Source organism: Helianthus annuus, chromosome 4, assembly GCF_002127325.2.
Source record: "Helianthus annuus cultivar XRQ/B chromosome 4, HanXRQr2.0-SUNRISE, whole genome shotgun sequence".
NCBI lineage: Eukaryota > Viridiplantae > Streptophyta > Magnoliopsida > Asterales > Asteraceae > Helianthus > Helianthus annuus.
In genome coordinates, this window is record NC_035436.2 from 163,228,018 (window position 1) to 163,254,534 (window position 26,517).

Below are 26,517 nucleotides of genomic sequence, written 5' to 3' on the forward strand. Positions count from 1 at the left end.
GAAATGATTCAAGGAAAAAAAAAACCACCCATCAATGCCGCGTCATTATATATGTGTATCAAATGTTGTGGGACGAACGCAACAATTTTTTGTCTCTAAAAAGAAAAGAAATTTAGTGGTGGAAAAACGCTTACTCGTACAACACAAAGTAAATTAAAATAATGTTCTTACGTGTTGATCAAGAAAAATAACCACTAATCTCTTTTCATCGACGTCATGCCAAATAAACTCCACCTTAACAAAGATTATATTATACCATGCTCTATCATTTCTCAATGATGAAAATTCTTCAACGGAAAAATGATCAGACATATCCTATTAAGTGTTTAATGTTAGTTAACTAAAAAAAATAAAAACTCCAGAAACTTAAACTTAAACTAAAACATGATTAAAATTAAACAACAAATTTAAAATTAAACTAATACATAATTAAGATTCAAACTGATTCGAGAAAAAAAAACTACAGTCATCATCAAAGTTGTTCTAAGGTTCCCAAACCATTTCTTCATCCAATGGTGGTCCGTAAACCGCCCCAAGGTCAGTTTCGTACCCTTCAGCCCAGCTCGATAGTTCTTGTATTTGACTGTGGTTTTCCACATAAGGGGGGTTTGAAGGTGGAGGATGCATAGGCAGTATAGGAGTGTTTGCCACCGGACGATGATGCCCCTCCTCAATTTGTAGTCCACCAAATTGTAGTTGAGCGAATGTATAGTCATACGCCCAATTCAACTCTTCATCCGTCCAACCAAATGGATCATCATGTTCAGCGTTTGTCACCGGATGAGGGTTTGCCACCGGAGGTGGGTTTGACATCGGAGGTGGGTTTGCCATCGGACGAAAAGGGTTTCTAACTTCAGGGTTTGAAGTTAGAGGGTTTGAATCAGGAAGGTTTAAATGGCGACGGGATGATCGTCCATGGTTTGTTGACCCTTGTGGTTCAACGGGAATTGGATAACCACCACCCATACCTCTCAATTGATATTTGTTTGGAGTGATTTATAAACTGAAAAATACAATTTTGATTGGATATAAAGATCAATTTTAAAGCAAATAAAAATAGTTTGGTTAAATATAAAAAAAGGATTGTGTAAACTGAAACATACAATTTTTATAATTCTATTTATCTCCAAACAACTACTCTTTATATTTTATTTACTTTTTAACTAACCAAAATGTAATTCTTTTTTTTCTTAACGCCTTTTTCTTTTATTTGTTTTTTTACATTTAGATAAGCTAAATCACTCTAATATAAAGTTTACTTCTATAATTTTAGAGATGCAAACGCACACTAAAGTAACACCTTCATATTCATTTATTTAACTTTAATCGAACCAATCAATCTTCGTAAATATTTTGCCCATTGGTTGTTAATAAAATTTATGTAACTTTAGGAAACACTGTATTATGGGTTTTCTTGAATTGGTAATAAACCACGCAGACAATAGTAAATGAAAAATTACCCAGAAAACATATGAAAATAAAACAGTAAATAAGAGGTATTAGTATTTAAAAATTAATGTGCAACTTGAGAAACATTATATGAACACAATGTAACAGATTTTTATCAAGTTGTTAATGGTAATTTTGTTATGTAATTTATCAGTTTAGTTATTTCTAACTGTTTGAATTTTATTTTTGTATGTTTATGAAAATTCTGGGTCAATCAAACTCGCTCTATGAATGGATGCAGTTCTAGTTCTAATTGTATATTACATGATGCTAATCATATTTTTTTTTGAATGAAGTGGTGGAACTGTTTTTTATATCAAAGGCCAACAATTTAATATGTTATCCATCAAACTAATATGTACAAACTGGAATGAAAGGTGTTGTCTATAACACTATAACCAACTTGATAAATGTATATGTAGTATAATAAATATAATATAAGAGGTATTAGTATTTAAAAATTAATGTGCAAATCGAAAAATATTAACACTAATTTGAGTGAATATTTGCATACTAAATTTAATGTTAACATCGGAAAAAATCTGGAAAGCCACAAACCAAATCAGTTGCCGACCTATAGTTTACATGTATGGTAATTTAAGGGTTATGTTTTCTTAGTTTAAACTGATTTTTATAAATATCTTCTAAATCGTTAGTTCGTATAAAAAAAATTAATGATAAAAAGATCAAACAAACGGTTCATCTTAGATGATCAGTTTTAAGTTTCAACCCGAATCGACCCGAATCGTTAAATGATAAAAACCGAATGGTTATATTAAACAGTTATATCAGACAGTTATATCAAACAATCAGGAAACAGTTATATCAAACAAACAACCTTCAACCGATAAAATTTTGACAGGATTTCAACAACAAAAACTATTTAATAAAAAGAGGCAGTTAAACAATACATCTGGATTCAACAACAAAAACTAATTAATAAAAAAAAAACAAAGAGGCAGTTAAACAATACAGATCCAAAAACCACAGTTATTTCAACATTTACAACCTTCTAAAGTTTAAAGACACAGTTAAAAGTTACAAAAAACCAAGAAATTTGGAAGAACTTACAACAATGCAAGAGGCAGATGTAAAAAGCCGACAAAAAATGTGAAACCTTGATGTTAGAGCCGAGAAACAACGTAAGATCCAGATGCAAAGAGTCAATATAGAGACTGAAGCAAGCAAGCTCTCTTTCAGACAACAGTAAAATAGTAAAATATTGCTTTACAGATGACATGACTATTTCTGATAAGTAGTAAAAAAACAAAAAGGACAAAAGTCAAACAGACCATTTCTGACTTGACTTGGTTTCTGAAAAGATTGAGATATATTAAAAGATATTATTCTAACTAAAGACTTATTAAGAATATGAAAAAAGTCTTTGGATTATAACTTGAAGTTGGATTCTAAGTAAACAATAAGTTTATTCAAAAAGTTGCTGATCTAATCTGTCAAACAATAAGTTTATTCAAAAAGTTTATTAAAAAGAGTTATCATTTGATGCAAGTGCAAAGCTGTTTAGAGTTTTTACCAGGTGAAACCAGTTATATGATTTAAGAAAGGGTTATATGATTTAAGTTCTTTTAGGACATGATTTAAGAAAGGGTTATATGATTTAAGAAATAATCCTTTTAGGACATGATTTAAGAAATAATCCTTTTAGGACATGATTTAAGGGTTTTAGGACACGATAACTAAAAAGGGTTATATGATTTAATCTAACTAAAGACTTATTAAGAATATGAAAGGGGTAATAGTTGACTGGTTTTAATTGTTTTCATAAAAAAACTTCTCTATTTGTAAATTATTGTTTTAGTAATAAAAACAATATTGTTAATCTTGCTTTAGAAACATGCTCTCTTTCAGACTAATAGTAAAATATTGCTTTACAGATGACATGACTATTTCTGATAAGTAGTAAAAAAACAAAAAGGACAAAAGTCAAACAGACCATTTCTGACTTGACTTGGTTTCTGAAAAGGTTGAGATATATTAAAAGATATTATTCTAACTAAATACTTATTAAGAATATGAAAAAGTCTTTGGATTATAACTTGAAGTTGGATTCTAAGTAAACAATAAGTTTATTCAAAAAGTTGCTAATCTAATCTGTCAAACAATAAGTTTATTCAAAAAGTTTATTAAAAAGAGTTATCATTTGATGCAAGTGCAAAGCTGTTTAGAGTTTTTACCTGATTCATTGTCGGTTTCGACTTGCGGCGGGTTGAATCGCCAAAGGTTTTCTATGCTTTTTAGGGGGAAAATGGGTGCTTCTCTCCACAGGGCATACAAAACACAGATTATTAGCGGAAGCCCGCCAAATTTAACATATAAAGTTTTTTTATATGTTAAATATGGCGAGCTGCCGCCAATAACCTGTGTTTTGTATGCCCTGGGAGAGAAGCACCCATGTTCCCCCTAAAATGCAAAGAAAACATCAGGGTCAACCCCAGTGGATCTTGTGTCGAATAGAGAGAAAATCATCGATTCGGTGTCATTGAACCCTATCCAAACACTGTATAAGTATTAAACAGATCAGACTCAAATAGCGAACAAAAACGTATGAAAATACAGATTTAGACTTCATATACCGTTTCAAAAAAAAACTTCTCTATTTGTAAATTATTGTTTTAGTAATAAAAACAATATTGTTAATGATAATTTTAGTACAAAAATTGAGTTTAAGAACAAGAAATGAATTCAAGAACAAAAATTGAATCTAAGAACATCTTCTATCTATGAATCTAAGAACAAAAACTGAATCTCACACATATATATAGTTTCACAGTTTAAGTCATACAGACACCTATAGATAAAGAGTAAACCCATAACCACCTATAGCAAGCTATCCAGCAGATTTATTCCACTTTTCATGGCATGCAGTCAACATTGATTAGTCCATCCGAATAAGCATACAAAACTTTTCTTAATTCATAATGTGAGCAAAGCAAACACTCATTCTGTCATGACTTCCGAGATGTAACACATATACCAATCACTCAGTCTTCATATCTCAAATATGCCCTATGTTGATAATAATTTTGAATCTACACAAATCAAGCCAAACAGACCTCCATTTCTAAACAGATGCACCAAAACAACACATAATAGAGCAAATATTCATAACCAAAACCTAACAAAATCAAACACGTTCAAAATGAATTAAGGAATTCGAATCAATCAGTATACATTGACTAACACTTGATCTGATCAGATCAGATCAAAACAACACGTAAACGAAAAATACAACTATTCTTACCAAATTTGTTTTGACCCAAATTTGTTTTCACATGTTTCTCAACCCGCCCATTTTGCCACTACTAATCTCAAGGAAAGTCTGTATTGAGAAAAACTGCAGTTCCTGTTGGACGAAATATAACAGGACAACCAGGGGTATTTGTGAAAACAAATGTATCATTTGATCCCTGTATAGTATTCACCAACCAGTGAAAGAATGATTAAAAATAAAAAGAAGTTAATCAATATGTATTTCATATCTTTTCTTGGTTGGAGGTCTCAAATAAGCATACCTAATATCTTTTCTTAGTTGACGGTTTCAAGGGTGCCTCAACTAAACCACCAAACACCGCCTCTTTATGATCTCCGACATCCTGAAATTTGTTAATCAAGTTTCAGTTTAAAGATAATTTAGAAGGTTTTATGTCTAAAATATACACTTTGGACGCCTTGCGACCAGTTTGACCCAAAGATATAAACAGGTTGAATTCGGACTTACCAACAGACTTAGCCCGGGGGAAAGATTACTTCTTCTATACAAAGTTGACAAAGATATACCATGCCTCCATGTACTGCATATGAAAACCAAATACAAAATAAAAATAACATAACACTACAAATTCTTCCATACAACACAATCAAAATCAAATGCAATACCTGTACAGCAGGACCCATTTCTTTCCTCGACTAAGAACCGGGAGTGCAACATAAAGAGCAGCCCGTGTGTCTTCAGTCATAAGCTGCGATGGTTCTGACATATTCAGTAGTTTAGGCCCGCTCAGTTTATCCAGATTTGTCATACACAAGAGCCCAACCCTCCTCTTCTAGAACCTCACTGGTATATCCCTTAGTTTTGGCTGTAGCCACCAAATCACCAAGCCAAAAAATTAGGTTAATACAAATAAAGATAGGAAAACAGATGTGTCGCAGGGTCAAGTTGGGTAACAGTAATATGCCAATTAACTTACCTTAACATGAATTTAAATGAAACCAAATAACAGCACCAAGTTCACTAATATGTAGATTTCTTATAATGTGTAGATTTATGTTGTTTTTTTCTTTTCTTTTCTAGCATTTTTGCAAGACTGGTGATTTAAACCTCATATACTGTTCTTCACTTTAACAGTCTTGATGTTTATAAAAAACTTAAATGATATAAAATTTAACAAACAAAACTATAGATAGGGTAAAAAAACGGTACCACTAAGGCTGAATTTGAAGGTTCTTGAACCAAGCCGCAGTGTTCTCTCTTTCACCTGTTCATCGGTCTTCGTCTTCAACTATATTCAAATTTCCAGAAAACAAAAACCCTAATCAATACAAAAATATATACTCTCTATGTTGATCCATTCACAGAACATTAAAAAAATCACAAAACCAACACAGATCTAAAAGTATTATCACAGATCTAAAAGTATTATCACAGATCTGACAAAGATTTAAAAAAAACGTACAAGATAGGGTAAAAAACGGTACCGGTTCCATGGATGAAAGGGGAGAAGACGGTGATGGCAACGACCGGTTCCATGGATGAAAGGTGGAGGTGCGGTGGAGGATCTAGGGTTTGTAGAGAAAGGTGGAGCGGCGGATGAAATAGTTGTGGTTTAGAGAGTGATAGAAAGAATATATTGGATCCATCAAACTAAAAACGGGTCAAGTTGATCCGGTAAGATCCGCGTGGGTATCATCAGGTGTTGAAAACAAGTTTTCAACACTTTGTGCTTAACAGGTTTGTACAATGGGTTTCAAAGACTTGTAAAGTAGCAAATGACCATTTCTATCCTTCCTATATGCTTTATAAAGTAGTATATATATATATATATATATAGGGGATGGATCATGAGAAAACTAGTTTAAATGAGAAAACCAAAAAACTAACTAAAAAAACCTAAAAAATACCAATTTTTTTTTTACAATTCTTTAAAGAAAAATCGCTACTTTTTATGTATGGAAAAAAACTTTCAAAAAAAAAAATTTGTTGTACTTCACATGTGCACTAATACGGAAAGCCTAAACCACTTAACCCACCCCCCACCGACACCCCCCAAAAACCTAAACCCCCCCCCCCACCCCACCCCCCAAAAACCTAAATTCACCCTCCCACCAAAAGCCTAAACCCCCCCCCACCCCCCCAAAAACCTAAACCCCCCACCCCCCACCCCCCAAAAACCTAAAACTAAACCCTAAACATAAACCCGAAAAAAACCTAAACCCCCCACCCCACCCCCCAAAAACCTAAACCCCCCCCCCCCTCCCCCCACACCCAAAAACCTAATCCTAATCCTAAACCTTCAAAAAAACTAACCTTAAAAGCTAAACTAGACTCAAAAAGCTAATTTTAAGCATGTAATGCAATTGTAGTACATGTTATATTGCACATGTGCACTACTATAATAATAGTGTTGAAAACAAGACGACACCATAAATCTTTTTTTATCTCATAAAAATATGCTCGAATATACTTGAATGAAAGATAAGAAAATTTGTGATCTTATGGTGCCATTTTTGTTTTAAAATGATAACGTATGGAGAAATGGGAAATGTTTGAAAAGTTATATATATATTTTTTTTTTCAATTTTACCCCTCCTTCATTAAAAGTCTCCCTCCCCCTCCTTTTTAGTGGATTTTAGTTAGTTTTCTAGTTTTCTCATTTATATCTAGTTTTCTCATGATCCTCTCCCTGTATATATATATATAGGATTAGGTTCAAACGTGAACAAAATCCCAAGAGTGAACTGCGTGAACTGATCTGGGCCCTTGATTTTTATGATCTTGAGATTAAAGTGAGTGGCATGACAGTAATTATTTGGTTAATTTTTTCCATTTAATTAAATACAAAAAGGGTATATGTCTAATTTCATTCTTAAATTGATTGCATAAATCTCTCACAAATCAAGTAATCAATTATCCTCTTAAATTGATTGCATAAATCTCTCACAAATCAAATCAAGGATTATGAAAGATGTAACTTAATTCAATTATTAAAATAATTATTTGTTTAAATGCGATGTACACATGTGTATTCGGATTTTGCCCTCTTTTTAATGCGACGTACACATGTGTATATCGTCTGTTTTTTTGTGATATCTCAAAAAAAAAATTTGTATTGAATGTTAATGTACACCTGTGAATTATTGTACACATATGCACGTTGCTGAGTACACATGTGTACTGTTCTATTTATATCAAAGTACACGTGTGTATGCCGTTGAAATATGAAGGTGACGTGGATCTTAAAAATCAAAATTTGAATTCTGGTGATGAAATCTGAAATAAAAATTAAAATTGAAATCTGGTGATTTGTTGTTTGTTTTGATAATTATCTTATTAATAAATAAACATAATATGGATAATGAATTTAAATTAGGAAAGATGTAACTTAATTCAATTATTAAAATAATGATTTAAATGTAACACCCCTAAAATATAAATCTTTATATCATAAAAATTCAAAGAATTGATAAACAAGAATTTACCAACTAGGAACTTAACCTAGTTAAGTTCAAGTCTTGAAATAATACATACTATGGTTAAAAATAACTAAGACTTAGAGAGGATCATAGTTAAAGGGCTAAACTTGACAAAAGCCAAAAGTTAATTACTAGTTGTGACCAAAAACAAACCAAACACACCAAAATTGGTGTGTCTGGTCGATCAAGAGAGGAGGGGCGACAGGGGTTCTCCAAAACCCTAAGTTTCACACCAAAATCCCTTCAATTGAAGCCCCAAATCTGTTCCAAATCGAGCTCTAATCACATATTAGTAAACACCTCGTTGTAAGGATCAAAAGGTATGTGAAATTCAGTAATTTTGTTACATCACAAATTCTAGGTTAATTGTGAAACATGAGAAATTCAGCTTGATTGTTGATGCATGGCTGAAATTAGAAGGAGTATGAGGATTAGGATCAAACCCTAGATGATTTCTTGACATAACCTTGTATGATAATTTTAGGGTACATAATCACCATTGTAGGTGATTAGAGAACTTTAAGAAGCTTGTTTAATGCTGAAATTATAACTCTCGTTTTGCATAATCTGAAAATTAGGAAATAAGTTCTGAAAAGATGATGTCAAGATGCATGCAAAAAATTACTATTATAGTGAAATTAGATGTTGAATCGCAAGTCCCGAACTTGTTTTTGAATATAGAAAAATCTGACCCACTAGGTGTTTGTTGAAATGCCTAAGTGAGGATTAAATGTGAAATTTGGATAAAAACGCAGATTTGATAATGGTTCATAATTGATGTGAAAATGGTCATGAAAATGATTCTAAACATGTTAAAAACTGAATTTTCTAGGCAAAGAGTCCGGTTCCTCTAGCGGGCAAGCCGGAGGGGATTCACGAGGAAAAGGCGCGCTCTAAAGGTATGAAATTTTATCGTTTCATTACATTATACATATTATTAGCCTTATGCGTTGCTTAAAAGGAAAGAAAGCATGAGGACCAAGAATTTCCATTATGTCATGAATTTGGCTATTGCCTTAAACAAGTTATAAACATGAAATTGAGCATCCGTAAGGTGTTTAATCTCAGCACCTAAACGGGTCAAACAAGTTTTGGTAATAAACACGAAGCATGACTTTATTATATTGTGTGAATATTACATGAGGTGTAGGCCGTGTAGCGAATACCAAAGACAATTTAGAAGCCTTTTCTTATTATAGGAGTTAAGGTTTGAATTGGATGCAAGATAATAGAACAAACAATTAACTAGAAGTCTTGTAATTTAGCGTGTAAGATAGTTCCCGTAAACAAGCTCGATTAAGAAATAGTTGAGTAATGTTATAAACAAAACACAAGTATGAAGTATTAGCCCAGCCGTTTAGCGAATTATGCGAAATTATGTTGTTTCGACTCATAATGAATCAGCAAGAAAACTGCGTTTTAAACAAGGGAGTTATGTGCAGGGTCTACCGTAAATTACGGTAGTACCGTAATTTACGGTGGCCTGCAATTCTTTTACGGTGGATTCCTACTGAGTTACGGTAGGCCCCAAATGTCCAGAAGCCACCGTAATTTACGGTGACACCGTAAATTACGGTGGAGCCCTGTTTGATAAAATTTGTTTTGATCATTTTCTCGAACCAGTGTTCGGACCTGATTCGAACACGTAAATTTCCAAGAGTGATAGTGCTAATGCTTGTTTAAAATGTTAGTTCTCAGGTACCCAAGTAAAGGATGAAGATCAAGCAAGCGAGTCGAACCGAACACACATTTTTAGAACGCTTCCGCATCCAAACTTTTGTTTTAAAAACTATGTAAACTAATGGTAGTTACCGTCTTGAATGTGGGTTGTAACAACAATACATGTATGTTGTGTTAGTTTTGGGGTTTAAACGATGAAAGTTTTTGTTAAGTCGTCATTTTGGCGTTAAATGCATGGTTTTTAGGTTGTTAAATCTGGTAATATAAACTGGGTCTTACAAGTTGGTAATCAGAGCTTAAGGTTGCCAATAAGTGTTCGGTTCAAGCTTGATCAACATCCGGTAAGAGTAATTGCTTAAGTAAAATTTAAGGAGTATAGAAATAATTCACGAACAAATATGCATGGAAAAGAGTGTGTAAACACACTCAAACACAAGAAAAGCATGAAACAAGAATAATAGAATCAAGAGTGTGTAAGCACACTCAAACACAAGAAAGGCATGAAACAAGAATGATTGAGTCAAGTTACGAACTTGATCAAATCAAAACAAGTAAAACATGTATTACAAATGAAATGTTTAACAATGTATGTAAACATTTCAGTATCAAAGATGGCAAGCGGAGGTGATGGTGATGCGGTGCCAAGAGTCACCGAACAAATGAGAATAGTGATTGCCGAAGAGGTTGGAAAGGCGATCGAAAACAGTTTGTCGAACTTCATTGATAAAATCCAAAATACGGTTTTATCAGTGGTAGAAGAGAGAATCAAGAAGCTAGAAGATAATTCAAATCTAGCAAAGGAAAAATCTGGGGAACGAAAACCTTGTTCATACAAGGAATTCATAGCTTGTAAACCACCTATATATAATGGGGAGGTTGATCCAATCGTGTGTCAGCGATGGATAGGCGATATCGAGGGAGTATTCGAGAGAACCCATTGTGATGAGACTGACTACGTAGCTTATGGTACGGGTCAGTTAAGAGGTCAAGCGAAGGACTGGTGGGATAATAAAAAGAAGGAGATTGGAAACGAAGCGGCCAAGGCCATGACGTGGGAGAAGTTTAAGACGCCGTTTCTTAAACACCATAGCCCCAAAGCGGTTATAAACAAGATCAAGGAAGAGTTCATGCAACTCAGACACAAGGGTGAATCCATAGACAAGATCACGGGGATGTTTATGGACAAAATGAAGTTCTGTGACGATCTGATAACAAACGAAGAGCAAAAAGTGTATTACTACCATAACATGCTGAGCGCAGAATATAGGGAGTTCATAACCCCTTCAAAGTATGAGACCCTTACCGAGATTGTCAATGCTGCTCGGGAAAGGGAGATTGAGTTGAAAAAGAGTATAGAGCGGGGTGAACGAAAGGCACAGGATATAAATCCAAGCCCTACCAAGAAAGCAAGAACGAATGAAACGACGAAGAAATCAGATGCAAAGGGCGGTACACCAAGTTGCAAAATCTGCGGCAAGAATCATAAGGGTGAATGTCGCTTCAAAGATAAGCCTTGTCCTATATGTCGAAAAACGGGACATATGGCTATATCATGCCCGGAAAAAGTGACCGTTTGTTACAACTGTTACCGAACGGGTCACAAAAGATCGGAGTGCCCAGAATTGGCAGGAAAGAAAGAAGGGCAAGACTCAAAAGGTGAAGCCACAAAAGCCAAAGCAAGATCTTTTCAATTGACCGCTGCTGAAGCAAAGGTCGAACCTGACGTGGTCTCAGGTACATTCACTATAAATTCAATTCCCGCACGTGTGTTATTTGATACTGGTGCGAATAAATCCTTTGTTTCATATGGGTTTATTCGACACCCTTCATTTGTTCTAACAAAATTACCTATGCCTTTAGAGGTAGAGATAGGTAATAATAAAAGCTTTATTGTCTGTGATGTATGTGAAAACTGCACGATGAATATTGATGACGAGGAATACACAATAGACTTGATCCCGATGTCGATGGGAGAATTTCAAGTGGTAGTGGGAATGGATTGGCTATCCCGTTACCACGAAAAGGTGGTTTGTTTCCGAAAGGAAATAAAGCTAACGTCTCCTAGTGGAAAACAAGTTACGATATATGGAGAAAAAGGAGGTAACCCAGTGATATGCACAATGCTAGAAGCTCATAAGCTCATGAAACATGGATGCAAGGCCTTTATGGTATATGCAAGCGAAACGGAAAAAGAACTCCTCAAAATTGGGGATGTACCAGTCGTGCGAGATTATGAAGACGTGTTCCCGGAAGAACTACCGGGGATACCGCCAGAACGGGAGGTAGAGTTCGGAATCGAATTGATTCCGGGCGCAAAACCCGTGGCCAAGGCGCCATGCCGGCTTGCACCGTCGGAGTTACAAGAATTGATGTCTCAAATTCAGGAATTTCTTGACAAGGGGTTTATCCGACCGAGTGTGTCTCCGTGGGGCGCACCAGTCTTATTCGTGAAGAAGAAGGATGGCAGTATGCGCATGTGTATCGATTACCGAGAGTTAAACAAACTCACGGTGAAGAATCGATACCCGCTCCCAAGAATTGATGATTTATTTGACCAACTACAAGGAGCAAGTTGGTTTTCCAAAATTGATCTCCGATCCGGTTATCACCAATTGAAAGTCAAGGAGGAGGACGTACCCAAGACGGCTTTCCGTACGAGGTACGGGCATTATGAATTCCTCGTAATGCCTTTCGGATTGACCAATGCGCCCGCGGCTTTCATGGACCTCATGAACCGGGTTTGCAAACCCATGCTAGATAAGTCGGTAATTGTATTTATCGACGACATTTTGATATATTCAAAGAGCGAGGCCGATCACGTGTGTCATTTGCGGGAAATATTAGACACCCTCAGACGAGAGAAGTTGTATGCAAAATTCACGAAGTGTGCCTTCTGGCTACGGGAGGTACAGTTTCTTGGGCATCTTATTAGTGCTGATGGAGTACTAGTAGACCCGTCCAAGATAGAAGCTGTGTCGAAATGGAGCCCTCCAAGAAATCCCTCGGAAATCCGAAGCTTTTTAGGGCTTGCGGGATATTATCGGAGATTCATACAGGATTTCTCCAAAATTGCCTTACCATTGACCAAATTAACTCGTAAGGAGGAAAAGTTCGTGTGGGGCATTAAGCAAGAAGAAGCTTTCCAAACACTCAAGGAAAAAATTGACCCACGCTCCGGTACTGACATTACCGGAAGGGACCGAAGACATGGTGGTTTACTCGGACGCTTCTCAATTGGGGCTCGGATGCGTGTTAATGCAACGAGGCAAGGTCATCGCCTACGCCTCGAGGCAATTGAAGATTCATGAAATTAAATATCCGGTTCACGACTTAGAATTGGCAGTGGTGGTGTTTGCCTTAAAGATATGGAGACATTACTTGTACGGAGTAAAGTTTACAATCTTTACCGACCATAAAAGCTTGAAATATTTCTTCGACCAGAAGGAATTAAACATGCGGCAAAGGCGGTGGTTAGAAACCGTCAAGGACTTTGATTGCGAAATACATTACCACCCCGGTAAGGCCAATGTAGTCGCCGATGCGCTGAGTCGCAAAACAGATTATACCCCGATACGGGTACGATCAATGCAATTGGTTGTGACTTCAAGTTTACTAGAACGAATTCGAGAAGCACAGAATGAAGCTGTAAAGGCGGAAAACTGGAAAAAGGAAAGAATTATCGGCCAAGTTAAGGACCTTGAGGTGGGCAGTCACGGCCTAAAGACTCGTTTTAATAGAATCTGGGTTCCTAACACATGTGGGGTTAAGAAGCTTCTACTTGATGAAGCTCATAAATCCCGTTATTCCATTCACCCGGGAGCGACCAAAATGTATCATGACTTGAAGCAAAACTATTGGTGGCCCGGAATGAAGCAGGACACGGTGAAATACGTGGAAAAGTGTTTGACGTGCCTTCAAGTCAAGGCGGAACACCAAAAGCCATATGGTAAACTTCAACCGTTAGAAATCCCGGTTTGGAAATGGGAGCAAATTACGATGGACCTATTGACCAAACTGCCTAAAACAAGTCGTGGTTTTGATACTATTTGGGTAGTCGTAGATAGGTTAACTAAAAGCGCTCACTTTATTCCGATTCGTGAGACTTATACATCTGAGAAAATGTCGGAGGTTTATACCAATGAAATCATAGCAAGACATGGGGTACCGATATCTATTGTGTCAGACAGAGATACTCGGTTTACTTCGAAATTCTGGCGTGAATTCCAAGAACAGATGGGAACTAAATTGTTCCTTAGCACTGCTTACCATCCACAAACGGATGGGCAGAGTGAAAGAACAATACAAACGTTGGGAGATATGCTACGGGCTTGCATTATTGACTTTGGAGGTAGTTGGGATGTCCATCTACCCTTGGTCGAATTTGCATATAACAATAGCTATCACGCGAGTATTAAAATGGCCCCGTATGAGCTATTATATGGCAGAAAATGTCGGACCCCGGTATGTTGGGGAGAAGTAGGTCCGCGGGGACTAGCACCTGCCGATGTAATCCGAACTACAAATGCAAAAATCGACATAGTTCGGGCACACTTGAAAGCGGCTCAAGACCGACAGAAGGCATATGTGGATAAAAGGAATAGGCCAATTGAATTTCAGGTTGGCGATATGGTCATGCTAAAAGTCTCCCCATGGAAGGGTATTATTAGATTCAGAAAAAGGGGGAAGTTAAGCCCAAGATTTATTGGGCCATTTAGAATCGTTGAACGGGTTGGTAAAGTAGCTTATCGACTTGAATTACCCGAAGAGTTGAGTGGAATTCATAGCACGTTCCACGTATCACATCTTCGAAAATGTTTGGCCGACAAAACTGCTCATATCCACTACGACGATATTGAAGTGGATAACAGCCTCAACTATGTGGTAAAACCGATTGCGATTTTAGATCGTAAGGAGAAAAGTTTGAGGAACAAGGTGATAGCCCAAGTCAAGGTCAAATGGGAGCACAGAAAAGGGTCAGACACTACTTGGGAATCCGAAGAGGAGATGCGACGTCTACACCCGACATTATTTGGTATGTAATTCGGTTTCGGGGACGAAACCCTTTTTAAGGGGGGTGGACTTGTAACACCCCTAAAATATAAATCTTTATATCATAAAAATTCAAAGAATTGATAAACAAGAATTTACCAACTAGGAACTTAACCTAGTTAAGTTCAAGTCTTGAAATAATACATACTATGGTTAAAAATAACTAAGACTTAGAGAGGATCATAATTAAAGGGCTAAACTTGACAAAAGCCAAAAGTTAATTACTAGTTGTGACCATAAATAAACCAAACACACCAAAATTGGTGTGTCTGGTCGATCAAGAGAGGAGGGGCGACAGGGGTTCTCCAAAACCCTAAGTTTCACACCAAAGTCCCTTCAATTGAAGCCCCAAATCTGTTCCAAATCGAGCTCTAATCACATATTAGTAAACACCTCGTTGTAAGGATCAAAAGGTATGTGAAATTCAGTAATTTTGTTACATCACAAATTCTAGGTTAATTGTGAAACATGAGAAATTCAGCTTGATTGTTGATGCATGGCTGAAATTAGAAGGAGTATGAGGATTAGGATCAAACCCTAGATGATTTCTTGACATAACCTTGTATGATAATTTTAGGGTACATAATCACCATTGTAGGTGATTAGAGAACTTTAAGAAGCTTGTTTAATGCTGAAATTATAACTCTCGTTTTGCATAATCTGAAAATTAGGAAATAAGTTCTGAAAAGATGATGTCAAGATGCATGCAAAAAATTACTATTATAGTGAAATTAGATGTTGAATCGCAAGTCCCGAACTTGTTTTTGAATATAGAAAAATCTGACCCACTAGGTGTTTGTTGAAATGCCTAAGTGAGGATTAAATGTGAAATTTGGATAAAAACGCATATTTGATAATGGTTCATAATTGATGTGAAAATGGTCATGAAAATGATTCTAAACATGTTAAAAACTGAATTTTCTAGGCAAAGAGTCCGGTTCCTCTAGCGGGCAAGCCAGAGGGGATTCACGAGGAAAAGGCGCGCTCTAAAGGTATGAAATTTTATCGTTTCATTACATTATACATATTATTAGCCTTATGCGTTGCTTAAAAGGAAAGAAAGCATGAGGACCAAGAATTTCCATTATGTCATGAATTTGGCTATTGCCTTAAACAAGTTATAAACATGAAATTGAGCATCCGTAAGGTGTTTAATCTCAGCACCTAAACGGGTCAAACAAGTTTTGGTAATAAACACGAAGCATGACTTTATTATATTGTGTGAATATTACATGAGGTGTAGGCCGTGTAGCGAACACCATAGACAATTTAGAAGCCTTGTTCTTATTATAGGAGTTAAGGTTTGAATTGGATGCAAGATAATAGAACAAACAATTAACTAGAAGTCTTGTAATTTAGCGTGTAAGATAGTTCCCGTAAACAAGCTCGATTAAGAAATAGTTGAGTAATGTTATAAACAAAACACAAGTATGAAGTATTAGCCCAGCCGTTTAGCGAATTATGCGAAATTATGCTGTTTCGACTCATAATGAATCAGCAAGAAAACTGCGTTTTAAACAAGGGAGTTATGTGCAGGGTCTACCGTAAATTACGGTAGTACCGTAAATTACGGTAGTACCGTAATTTACGGTGGCCTGCAATTCTTTTACGGTGGATTCCTACTGAGTTACGGTAAGCCCCAAATGTCCAGAAGCCACCGTAATTTATGGTGACACCGTAAATTACGGTGGAGCCCTGTTTGATAAAATTTGTTTTGATCATTTTCTCGAACCAGTGTTCGGACCTGATTCGAACACGTAAATTTCCAAGAGTGATAGTGCTAATGCTTGTTTAAAATGTTAGTTCTCAGGTACCCAAGTAAAGGATGAAGATCAAGCAAGCGAGTCGAACCGAACACACATTTTTAGAACGCTTCCGCATCCAAACTTTTGTTTTAAAAACTATGTAAACTAATGGTAGTTACCGTCTTGAATGTGGGTTGTAACAACAATACATGTGTGTTGTGTTAGTTTTGGGGTTTAAACGATGAAAGTTTTTGTTAAGTCGTCATTTTGGCGTTAAATGCATGGTTTTTAGGTTGTTAAATCTGGTAATATAAACTGGGTCTTACATTAAATCTAATTTTTTATATAATTACAATCATACCCTTAACAAATAAAAAGGAAATCAAGGGTCCATATATGTTCACGCAGTTCACTCTTGGGAGGTTGTTCACGCTGGAGCCCTACCCTATATATATATATATATATATATAGGACAAAGATCCATTAGGAACCACCCTTTATTGCGAGAACCGCGAGAACAATGTGAACACAACCAAAAATGCCTAAAAATAGCTAAAAAACACACATTTTTTTATATTTTTTTTGTAAAAAAATCGCTACTTTTAGTAGCCATTTTTCTTTTTGCTACTAAAAGTAGCGATTTTAACATAAAAAATATTAAAAACAAAAAAAAAATTAGATTTTTTTTTATTTTTTTAGATGTTTTGGGGGTTTAGTTTTTAGCATTTTAGCTTTTTTTAGGGGGGTGGGGGTTAGGTTTTTGGGGGTAGGAGAAGGGGGTTTAGGTTTTTAGGGGGGAGGGGGGTTAGGTTTGTTTTAGGTTTTTTGGGGGTTTTAGTTTTTAGCATTTAGCATAGGGGGGGAGGGGGGTTAGGTTTTTTTTTGGGGGGGTGGGGGTTAGGTTTTTTCAGCTATTTTAGGTTGTGTTCACATTGGTTCTCGCGGTTCTCGCAATAAAGGTGGTTCTCGCATGAACCTTACCCTATATATATATATATGGAGCCGCTAAAATGAAAACCACCCCCAGTTGTAAGAACCATGAGAACCACTTTCAACCAATAAGATTATGCCAACCTAAAGGGTGTTTTAGTCATTTATCCCAAATGTCAAATCCCACCCTCTCTCTCTTTATTTAAATCTATCAGACCCTCTCTCCTATTTTGTCTCCTTTTCATTTCTCATTTTCAGTCTCTCTCCTCATTGTAAAAAACCAGAGATTTTCTTCAACCCAAGCCATAACTCACCACCATCATCTTCATCCACTCGAGCCCACCCCCTCTCCCTCCCCCTCTCTGTTGAAGACGAACAACCGAACTCCCATTATCTCTCACCTCTCTCTTAAAAATCCAAGAATTGAAACCACACCCCCAGCCCTATTACCTCCGGCCGGTCACCTACACCCACACCCCTATCACCTGTGACGGCGGCGCCCCATATCTGAGCTTGAACCATGACTCGCGACTGAATCTGAATACCCAAACCTCAGATCTGAACCTAAACGAGGCTCCGGCGGCTACCGCCGCCGTCGGGTGGTCTCCTCGGTCACCGCCGTCTTTCATCATCTACAGTGAAGTACAGAACAGCCGTCTCGATCATCCGCTTGCTCTACCCTCGGTTTTCCAAAAGTCGTTCAAAGTTGTTGGCAGTCCTTCTAGCTCTGCTGCCGAAAATCCAGGTAGTTTGTTGACGGTCCTTCTAGCTCTAATGTAGGTTCAAAGTTGTTTACAGTCCTTCAAGGTTTTGGATGATTTTAATTGGTTTAAGTGATTGAATTGTTTCAGGTGTGTGAAAAGGTGGAGACTAGGTGTTCATTCTTGGATAAACTTGGAATCCACCGTGTGGGAATCTGGATCTGTGAATATAGCTGTGGGTCTGCGGTTTTTTCGTTGGATTATTTGAGGTTTCTATTGTACTCTTTTTTATTCCTGATTTTTCAATCAACATAATTGCAATCTTCAGTTTAGATCTATGTGGATTTGATGTTCTCGTGTTGTGATTGACGGAGATCGAAATCATCGATGAACGAATTAGTTTGATATATTTTTTTTTTGAGATACACTATGTTTTGATGATGTTAATTTTTTATTTTTTCCCCCTAGTCGATGATGATAACAATATATCTGAGACACCTCCCGAGTTTGCGATTTCTGCTTGCGTTCGTTTTTGCATAAAAAAGTTTTTGTAAAAAAAAGTTAAACCGTAAACTTTTTAACGTAAACCGTAAACTTTTTAACGTAAACCGTAAACTTTTTAACGTAAAACGTAAAAACGTAAAACGTAAAAACTTTTAAGTAAAACGTAAAAAGTAAAATCGACGCTTGAAAAAATGGCGCGTTAATAACGAGTGTTTTTTATCTTTAATATGAGTACCGTATTGCTATACTTATATAGAGAAAAAATTATATATCGATCGAATGTTTTAGTTCATGGTGTTTTGTCTATGTATAGTGATTCAAGTCGTTGTGTTTTACAATAAATTACCATGAACGTATATAAGACACCATAACATTGCAAATACCATTGAATTCAGCAAACTACTTAGAGTAAAATGTTGATTATACCTTTAAACATGGGTTAAAAACATAGAACCCTGATCATGTTTATTCAAGCCTTACATAATTATGAACATGAAATTATAGGCACTTACTTGTGGGGATGATTATCTTCGCAGACGATGATGATGAAGCCATGATTCCCGTTATGGTACCTTGTGTTGATGGATCACACTGGAGAGAATTTTTGTATTGGTGTTCTACTGGAGTTTTTGATCACCACTTATCATCAATATATAAAGATCAATGAATAATGGTCATGAATGGTGATCCGTTATAAAAACTCTATGTATTCTCTATTAATGGTACCTAAAGGGAAATCATAATTGCCCCTTGAACTAATCAATATTTGCAATTACTACCATAAAATAATTGTCGGGGACTAGTTATGTCATATTGGTAATGTTTCCAAATGATCCGTAAGGCCACATCAACGAGTTATTTCTAACATTCTCCCACTTGGCCGAGTGATTATTTATGATAAGTATAAGTAAGTTTGGCCAAGTTATAACATTAATTAATGTTTCAAATTGAAACTATAACAGAAAAATACAGTCATTGAGTTATTTTCAACTCAAGACCCCCATTAATCATGTTACAACCCCAAATCAAAACATACGTAAATTTAAGACCAAAATGACTCAGGTAAGCCCTTTGAATTAATTTGTATAATTCTTGTCTATACGTCATTAGGTGCACATACGTACTTATAGACAAACAAATTGTATAATTGAGGAAAAAATAACTAATCATTCTTATGTACGATATGCTATTATGTAAGGCCTTTAGTAAAACCCGTCTTTATTATGAGCTCTTAAAAAGACTTTGGGTGTAGACCTTAGTTATCGGATCCATAAACATATCATGAATGTAAATGTATTCGATACAAATAAATAGTTTCCTCTTCTGTTCATAAACGAACAATAATTTTGTATCGAAGTTTAATGCAGCACCTCTCGAACTGTTACTGTTCGAGGAAATAAGGTAGCTGACTTTTCACAGTAAGTCTTCAATATAGTATTTATATGGAGTCAATAAGTTTATGAGTCTACTGATAAACTTTCAACAACATTTAGTGACAATTTGAGCCATATAGCTCAAACAGGTTACAAAAAGATTATAACAGAGGCTTAACACATGTTATAAATCTCAAAATATGCACAACAAACGACCCGTTTCATATTATATATTCCAAAATTACCGGTACATGAGTTACCATGATGTAACCTGACATGTGTTCATGTATAACATGTGTTAAGCCCTCGTTAGAATGACATATAACGTGTGTTAACCTTTGTTAATTTAAAAAAAAAACAAGTAATATCTATTTATTTTTGTTGATGTTTAAAATATCCGATAATGTGGATACTGAGCATAACACTTGTACAAGTAATAAATGTATAAGTTAGTATGTGACACTCTAGGTTTTTCCGAACAAACATCTTGTAATATCATTGTGTATATATATATTATTAAATGGAAACGTGACTTTTTGCATGATATGTGTTGTATGTATGTATTATATATAAGTTTATGCGTATATACTAGTGAGTCGAGACCATGACTCGAGACCACTCGGTCTCGAGTGGGCCACTCGGTCTCGAGTGGGCCACTCGGTCTCGAGTGGGCCGTAGCCGGTTGGGCCGAAAACCCCCTAGCCTATTCGAAACCATTGTATAAAACCCCAAACCTTTCCTCACTTCCTTCATTTGTTTACACAAACACACTCCTTTCTCTCTCACTAGAAACCCTCAACAACACCACTTTCTCTCCCAAAATTCTCGGTTCAAGCTTGGATCTAACCGGCAACAACAAAGAATCTCGGTCAAGAAACTCGGTCAAGATCATCACTACAAACCGGACACTTCATTTTCTCATTTTCTTCCTTGATTCGGTGCCTTCTCATAACCGGTTAGTGTTCTATTATGTGTATAGGATATATGTGTGTTTAGTGAACTAGAAAGTGTTTAGTTAGAAGTGTTATACATGATTTTCGTATGACTTGTGAGTTTAACAATATGTGTAAACCATGATATGATGATGCTTGATAAAATGTTCAAAAATGACTAGTTGAATGTTTAAACTATATGGTGGGTAATTTGGAGATGAATGATTGATTCTTATGCAAAACATATTCTTGTAGGGAAATGTTGTTTAAAGATGATATCCAAGATTGTTATAACAAGTGTATATATATGATGGTGAACCAATGATTGTGTGTAATTTATGACTATTTGGTTTATGTTTGCTTTGAATATGAAAACCCTAAAAGATGAACTTGTTGAATATGACTTGAAGATTTAAAAAGGGCAATGTTTGATCCATTCTTACTAATTGACAGTTTAGGAAAACTTGTTAGTGAAACTATTTCTTGATTTGGGGCCTGATTGCATAGTACAATTTATCCTGATATGTCTGAATCTGCACGTGAACAAGACAAGGACAGCATTGCGACTCGAGACCACAACGGTTGCGACTCGAGACCACAGCGTGACAACTCGAGACCGCAACGGTTGCGACTCGAGACCTCCTCGTGACAACTCGAGACCAGACTCGGAACCTCTGAGGTTGCGAGTCAAGCCTACACCACTCGAAACCAGCCAGTACAAGCCGAGACCTCCTGGTTGCGACTCGAGACCGCATGTTCTCGAGTCGAGACCACCTTGTCTCGACTGGGCTGTCCACTTCGGTTATTGGGCCACAATATGTTTAGTTTGGGCTACCTGTTGACTTGACTATGTGTTGCTGAAATTCTGTTTGATTGTGTAAATATTAGGGCCGGCCCAATAACCCTATGTATGTTTGTATGCATGCTACGTGTTAGTTATGTGTAGATTATACGTGATTACTTGTACACCAAACCTGACCCATACTGGTAACCATGTTAGGACGTGGTGACCAGCGCGTTTGACAAGTAACCTAATCTGCCGAGCAACCCAAGGTGAGTTCACACACTAAAAGCATGCGTCCCGTGGAGGGACACGGACCAACTGCCAACTTTGGGAAAAATACTTTTGAACCATTACTTCCGGGGGAAATCAGAATGGGTAATTACTATCTCCGGGGGAGATACGTTTGGATATTATTTATAAATCACAACTAGCCATGCTAAACGAAACTCTATCACTTTAAGTCCCTGCTTACAGTACCGATTAATCGCCGGGGGCGAACGGGTTATTAGTTGATAGCGCTATTAGGTTTGACAACCTCACACCGTGACCGGGGGAGATCGGGCGTGAACTAGTAGACCTTGCATCTTGGTCAATGACGATAGACATTGACTCGGGGCACAACAACTTTCCGTCAACAGTTTCGGTATCTACAGTTTAGTGAGCTTACAGATGGGGTAGCTCCCCACAACGTGATTATAAATGCTTTATCTAAACCACTTATGTTTTCGAAAACTAAAACTGGACAACTAGTGAACTCGCTCAACTTTATGTTGACACCTTACTGCATGCTTTGCAGGTACCCAGTGACTCGGGAGCTTGCACCGTGCGGATGTGTAGTGGTCGTCTAACCCGTGTGTTGGGTTCTTAACAAACTTGAACTAAGAAACTTGTTTTAAACTGTTTTGTCTACGCTTCCGCTACTTATCTGAACTGTTACTTAAACTTAAAACTTTTGGAACTTTGACTATGATATTTGCTAACCTTGTGGTTGGTGAGTATTGCTTATGTTATGAATTAAATTGCTCAGTATAATTGGTGGCTGGATCCTGGTCGGTCACGCCTCCAAGCGGTGGTGTTCCGCTTGTGGATTTTGGGGGTGTGACAGATTGGTATCAGAGCCATTGGTTATAGTGAACTTGGTTTTAAAAAGGGGAAAATCTTTTTGGGAAAAAACAGACTATAACCTGTGACTCGCGACGACACTACACTCCAAGTGCAAGGCTCAACACATTAGACCTCATAGCTCGGACTAGTGTTTACTTGTTTGCTTACCTTATGTTTCCTGTTTTGCTATACGTACTAGTGTGTCTAATTAGATAGATACACCTCTCTCTTCTATCTCATTCTCGCTACATTACGACATCACACTCATACTGTGTTTTCTGGTTATGAAGACAATGAGTGGACGTGGAAGAGGAAACATTAACATGACTCAGGCTCAATTCACTAACCTGCTTAACACGGTGGCTGCAGCTTTCGCAGCTCACCCTGGAGGTAAACTCGTTATCCTAGGATGTTTAGATCCTACCGCCGCATCGCCTTTTATCCCTAAATCTATACGCTTCGCTTCTCACAAACAGGTCAGCATGCACCTGCGCAACCACCCGTGTGTACTTTCAAAACTTTCATGGATTGCAAGCCTCTCCCTTTCAATGGCACTGAGGGTGCCATAGGTCTTCTGCACTGGATTGAGAAAGTTGAAGCTGTCTTTGCTGTCTGTGAGTGTCCCCCTGCGAATTGGGTAAAGTTTGCTACTGCTACGCTTGAAGGAAACGCGCTTTCCTGGTGGAAGGCGCAAATTCAGATGTTTGGATTGGAAACTGCTAATGCTACTGCGTGGGAGGATTTCAAGGACATGATTAAGGAGGAGTACTGTCACCGGGATGACATCCACAAACTTGAGAACGAGTACTATGCGCTTAAGATGGTTGGGTCAGAGATTGAGACCTACACCAAGCTATCCAATGACTATGCTGCTCTTTGCCCAAACATGTCTCGACTTATGTATCGAAGAATCGAGTTGTACATCAAGGGTTTGGCTCCAGAAATTCGAAGCCATGTGACTGCAGCCAACCTCACTACCATTCAGCCGGTCGTTCGTCTTGCTCACAAACTCACTGATCAGGCCGTAGAAGAGGGCAGGTTGCCCAAAAGGATCAGTGCTACTGTCGGAACTTCTAGTGACAACAAGCGTAAGTGGGAAGGAAATCAAAGTAAGGATGCTAACCCCACTCAGGCCCCAGCACAGCAAAGGAAAACTGAAAACAACAAGGGCACTCAACAACAGGGTGGCTATCGCGGTAACCACCCCAAGTGCAACAAGTGCAATCGACATCACAGTGGGCCTTGTGGGAAAAGTCAATGTCAGCGATGTAACAAGATGGGGCATGAGGCCAAGGACTGTAGGAGTCCACGTCCCGTGGGGCAGAACCAGCAGCAACAGCATCACGGGAACGTCAAGGGTTGTTTCCAGTGTGGAGCTGAGGGGCACTTTAAGAAGAATTGCCCTGAACTGAACCAGAACCGCAACAACAATCAGGGAGCTGGAAACAACGATCAGAACAACAATGCTGGGAACGGTGCAAGGGGAAGGGCTTTTGTGATTGGAGCTGGAGAAGCGAGGAATGATCCCAATGTCGTGGCGGGTAAGTTCCTACTCGATGATCGTTATGTTTCTGTATTATTTGATTCTAGAGCCGATGCTAGTTATGTGTCCCTACGTATTAGTAAGAAGCTTAAGCGTCCGCTTTCGTTACTAAGTTCTCATCATATCGTCGAGTTAGCTAATGGTAGAAACATCGAGGCCTCGCACGTGATCCACGACTGCAAACTAGAACTGTCGGGTCAGACGTTTAGTATCGATCTTTTCCCTGTCAAACTTGGAAGCTTCGACGTCGTCATCGGTATGGATTGGTTATCCAAGCATCGCGCGGAAATCCTCTGTCAAGAAAAGATGGTTCGCATTCCCCGCCGTTCTGGCAAACCCCTCATTGTACAAGGTGGCAAAGGCGGAGAAATCTCAGGCGTTATCTCATTCTTGAAGGCCCAGAAGTGTTTACGAAAAGGGCACACCGCTATTTTAGCACTTGTCACCAACACGCAGGAAAAGGAAAAGAGGATTGAAGATTTTCCAGTAGTGCGTGACTACCCCGAGGTATTTCCTGAAGAACTACCTGGACTCCCTCCCCACCGTCAGGTCGAATTCCAAATCGAGCTAGCTCCTGGAGCAGCGCCCATAGCTCGTGCGCCTTATCGACTAGCCCCCGCAGAATTGAAGGAACTCTCTACACAACTACAGGAACTATTGGATAAAGGGTTTATCCGCCCTAGTTCATCACCCTGGGGAGCACCGGTACTCTTTGTTAAGAAGAAGGATGGCACGTTCCGAATGTGCATCGACTATCGTGAGCTGAACAAGGTTACCATCAAGAATCGTTACCCTCTCCCGCGAATCGACGACCTATTCGATCAATTGCAAGGATCGAGCTACTACTCTAAGATCGACTTACGATCAGGCTATCATCTGCTAAGAGTCCGTAATGAAGACATCTCCAAAACTGCATTCAGAACTCGTTATGGTCATTATGAATTCCTTGTCATGCCCTTTGGAATGACCAACGCGCCCGCGGTATTCATGGATCTCATGAACCGAGTGTGCAAACCTTACCTCGACAAATTCGTGATTGTGTTTATCGACGACATCCTGATCTACTCGAAAAGTCAAGAAGAGCATGAACAGCACCTACGCCTTATCCTCGAACTCCTTCGCAATGAGCAACTGTACGCCAAGTTCTCGAAATGCGACTTCTGGCTTCGAGAAGTCCATTTCCTTGGGCACGTGGTTAACAAGGATGGAATTCACGTCGACCCAGCTAAGATCGACTCTATAAAGAATTGGCCTACCCCTAAGACTCCGACAGAAGTCCGCCAATTCTTAGGACTAGCGGGGTACTATCGAAGATTTATCATGGGATTCTCAAAGATTGCTCAGCCTCTCACGGCTCTTACTCAGAAGGGTATGGTTTATAAATGGAGTGAAGCTCAGGAAACCGCATTTCAGAAGCTAAAGGATAACCTCTGTAGTGCTCCTATCCTATCGTTACCTGAAGGTACCGACGATTTTGTGGTTTACTGCGATGCATCCATTCATGGGCTCGGTTGCGTGTTAATGCAACGCGAAAAAGTCATTGCCTACGCCTCTCGACAACTTAAGACTCACGAAAGGAACTACACAACGCACGACTTGGAACTAGGAGCAGTGATCTTTGCGCTTAAGATATGGAGACATTACCTGTACGGTACCAAGTGCACCATTTACACCGATCACAGGAGTCTCGAGCATATCTTCAAGCAAAAGGAATTAAACATGCGGCAACGTCGATGGGTCGAACTCCTGAATGATTATGAATGCGCCATCAAGTACCATCCGGGCAAGGCCAATGTCGTGGCAGACGCCCTCAGCCGAAAAGACACTACGCCCAAGCGCGTGCGAGCGCTGCAACTTACCATCCAGTCTAACATCCCCACTCAGATTTGAAATGCTCAGATCGAAGCTCTGAAACCGGAAAACATCAGGGCTGAGTCCCTGCGGGGATCGAGACAGCGACTAGAACAAAAAGAAGATGTCGCTTACTATGTGGCAGGGCGCATTAGGGTCCC

General features: G+C 38.0%; 1 protein-coding gene and 2 long non-coding RNA genes across 5 annotated transcripts; 1 reads left to right on the plus strand and 2 right to left on the minus strand.

Moving 5' to 3' along the window:
• Positions 1-4,718: 4,718 nt before the first annotated feature.
• LOC110935025 (oxidation resistance protein 1-like) lies at positions 4,719-5,493 on the minus strand. Of its 3 annotated transcripts, none has more exons than XR_004890417.1 (4): positions 5,347-5,493; positions 5,189-5,261; positions 4,983-5,044; positions 4,719-4,877 (listed from the first exon to the last, which is right to left on the minus strand). XR_004890417.1 is itself a non-coding variant. In XM_035988581.1 (3 exons), exons 1-3 carry the CDS (start codon positions 5,487-5,489, stop codon positions 4,779-4,781), a joined length of 315 nt encoding a protein of 104 aa, XP_035844474.1. In that variant the 5' UTR covers positions 5,490-5,493; the 3' UTR covers positions 4,719-4,778. The 3 variants fall into 3 exon arrangements, 1 of the variants encoding a protein (XP_035844474.1); XR_002588807.2 differs by having other exon boundaries at positions 4,983-5,053; XM_035988581.1 differs by lacking the exon at positions 4,983-5,044.
• Positions 5,494-5,526: 33 nt separating this feature from the next.
• Positions 5,527-6,285, minus strand: LOC118491114. The gene is made up of 3 exons (XR_004890418.1): positions 6,166-6,285; positions 5,891-5,969; positions 5,527-5,546 (listed from the first exon to the last, which is right to left on the minus strand). It is a non-coding gene; the product is annotated as an uncharacterized LOC118491114 (long non-coding RNA).
• A 2,055-nt stretch (positions 6,286-8,340) lies between these two features.
• Positions 8,341-10,071, plus strand: LOC110935027. Its single transcript, XR_002588808.2, has 3 exons — positions 8,341-8,480; positions 8,993-9,059; positions 9,852-10,071. It is a non-coding gene; the product is annotated as an uncharacterized LOC110935027 (long non-coding RNA).
• The last annotated feature ends 16,446 nt before the right edge of the window (positions 10,072-26,517 follow it).